At 36.3% G+C, this 1,908-nt stretch overlaps 1 protein-coding gene across 1 annotated transcript; it reads right to left on the bottom strand.

Annotated features, from left to right (window-relative positions):
* Positions 1-41: 41 nt before the first annotated feature.
* On the bottom strand, positions 42-1,386 carry LOC111379933 (leucine-rich repeat receptor-like serine/threonine-protein kinase BAM2; the record flags this gene model as incomplete). Its single annotated transcript, XM_023003379.1, has 1 exon — positions 42-1,386. A coding segment is annotated over exon 1 (1,345 nt), but the record flags the coding sequence as incomplete, so codon positions are not given.
* Between the last annotated feature and the right edge of the window lie 522 nt (positions 1,387-1,908).

A 1,908-nucleotide genomic window follows, 5' to 3' on the forward strand; every position in this document is an offset into this window, starting at 1 on the left:
ATTAAGTTCTATTAGATTCCAGATTGTTGGAGGTATTTGACCTGAAAATAAGTTGACTGAAAGATCTAGGATGGATAAATTTCGCAAGCTTCCTATCACTTGAGGGATATAGCCTGAAAATCTATTGCCACTTAGAACAAGCAAATTGAGATTTGTCAACAAACCAATTTCAGATGGGATTTCCCCCGTGAAAGAATTTCCTTCAATAAATAATCTTGTTAGTTGGGTCCAATTTGTGAAAAAATAAGGTGAGATGTGACCTGAAAGATTACTATCAATGATAGCCAATATAGATATCTTGGTCAGGTTGGTGAAGGATAAAGGTAAGGATCCCATAAGTGAATTCCCAGCTAAAACCAAGTAGGTAAGGTTTGTGCAGAGGCCAATCTCAGAAGGAATTGTGAAATTGAGTGGGCTATTGATTTCGAGATAAAGATGTTGAAGATTCCTGAGTTTACCTAAAGAAGATGGGATATTTCCTTGAAATGAAGTTACTCCAAGGAATTCCAGATTTGGCATCAAGCCAAAAATATCAGGAATTAAACAAGAGAAGTTGTTCCCTCCTAACTCAATACCTTTCAATTTCGTCAGCTTGGTAAAAATCGATTGCAGGGTACCCTGAAATGAGTTACCAGTAAGGTTGAGATATTCAAGCTTGTCCAGATGAGTGAATGATGAATTTGGAATTTCACCAATAAAGAAGTTAAATGAAAAATCAAGATAAGTGAGGTTCTGGCAAGAAAGTATAAAATCCGGAAATCCCAAGGTGAGTGAATTGAAAGAAAATGAAAGGTATGTCAATACGGGGAAGCTCTTGAATTTAGACCATTCAGGAGATGTCAAGTAATTGGATCCAAAATCCAAATACCGGAGATCTTGAAGATCACTAATTTGATATGGAATTTGCCCACTGAGGCTGTTGTTATAAGAACTAATGTACTCAAGCTCTGTCAGAATTCCAATCTCCGGTGGAATGATGCCGCTCAACATATTGTAGCTCAGATCCAAGAAAGTGAGCTTGGAGAGATTACCTATAGTAGATGGTATCAACCCATGGAAATCATTATGACTGAGGTTGAGATTTGTGAGATTTGAAAATAAAGTAAGATCGAGTTGGTCAAGCGTGCCACTAAGGTTTGCACCTGACAAGTTTATTTCAGAAATCAACCCCTCAGTACTGCATACAACCCCCGTCCAGCTACATAGATTCCTAACATTATTGAGGTCCCATGAATCAAGAGAATCATGAGGTGATAAGGCGTTCTTCCACCTTACAAGAGCCTCTGCTTCTGGTCTCTTAGATGATACAGTGTTCAGTGCAAATGGAAGTGAATTGAAAAGGAGAATATGAAGAAAGAAAATAAAGGTTATTTTTAATGCTTCCATACTTTTACTGGGTTTCATTACCCTTTCCCCTTTCCTCTTTTATAAGAGCATAGAAAAAGACGATGTGACAAGTACGATGGCAAGTCAATGAAAACAAATTGAAAGAAAGAAAAATGAAGCCTCTTTTTCTTGTTTGATATGTATATTTGATCCACAAATCACATTGGTTTAAATCACACGGTGAAACTTGAAAGACTAGATTGTAAATTGTTGACTAGCAATTTACGGATTTGAATTTGTGATGAGAAAGTAAAGTCTCACATGAATTGCCTCGTCTTACTGTTGGGACCGATGGGTTGTAAAGAATGAAGTTAATGACGCGATATGAAGTTAATATGGATTGCAACAATATAATAATATATTTCAAGGTTTAAAATAAAGAAGAAAAGAGAGTTAAACGCAGAGGCAAGATGTATTATTAATTGACAATGTGGAGAGAATACAACGACACAGCAATTTTGACTTCTATTAAACTGAAAGAGGATACCACTATTTAAAGGTACATGGCATAGTATAAAGATG

This window comes from Olea europaea, unplaced genomic scaffold (genome assembly GCF_002742605.1).
Source record: "Olea europaea var. sylvestris unplaced genomic scaffold, O_europaea_v1 scaffold20655, whole genome shotgun sequence".
Taxonomy (NCBI): domain Eukaryota; kingdom Viridiplantae; phylum Streptophyta; class Magnoliopsida; order Lamiales; family Oleaceae; genus Olea; species Olea europaea.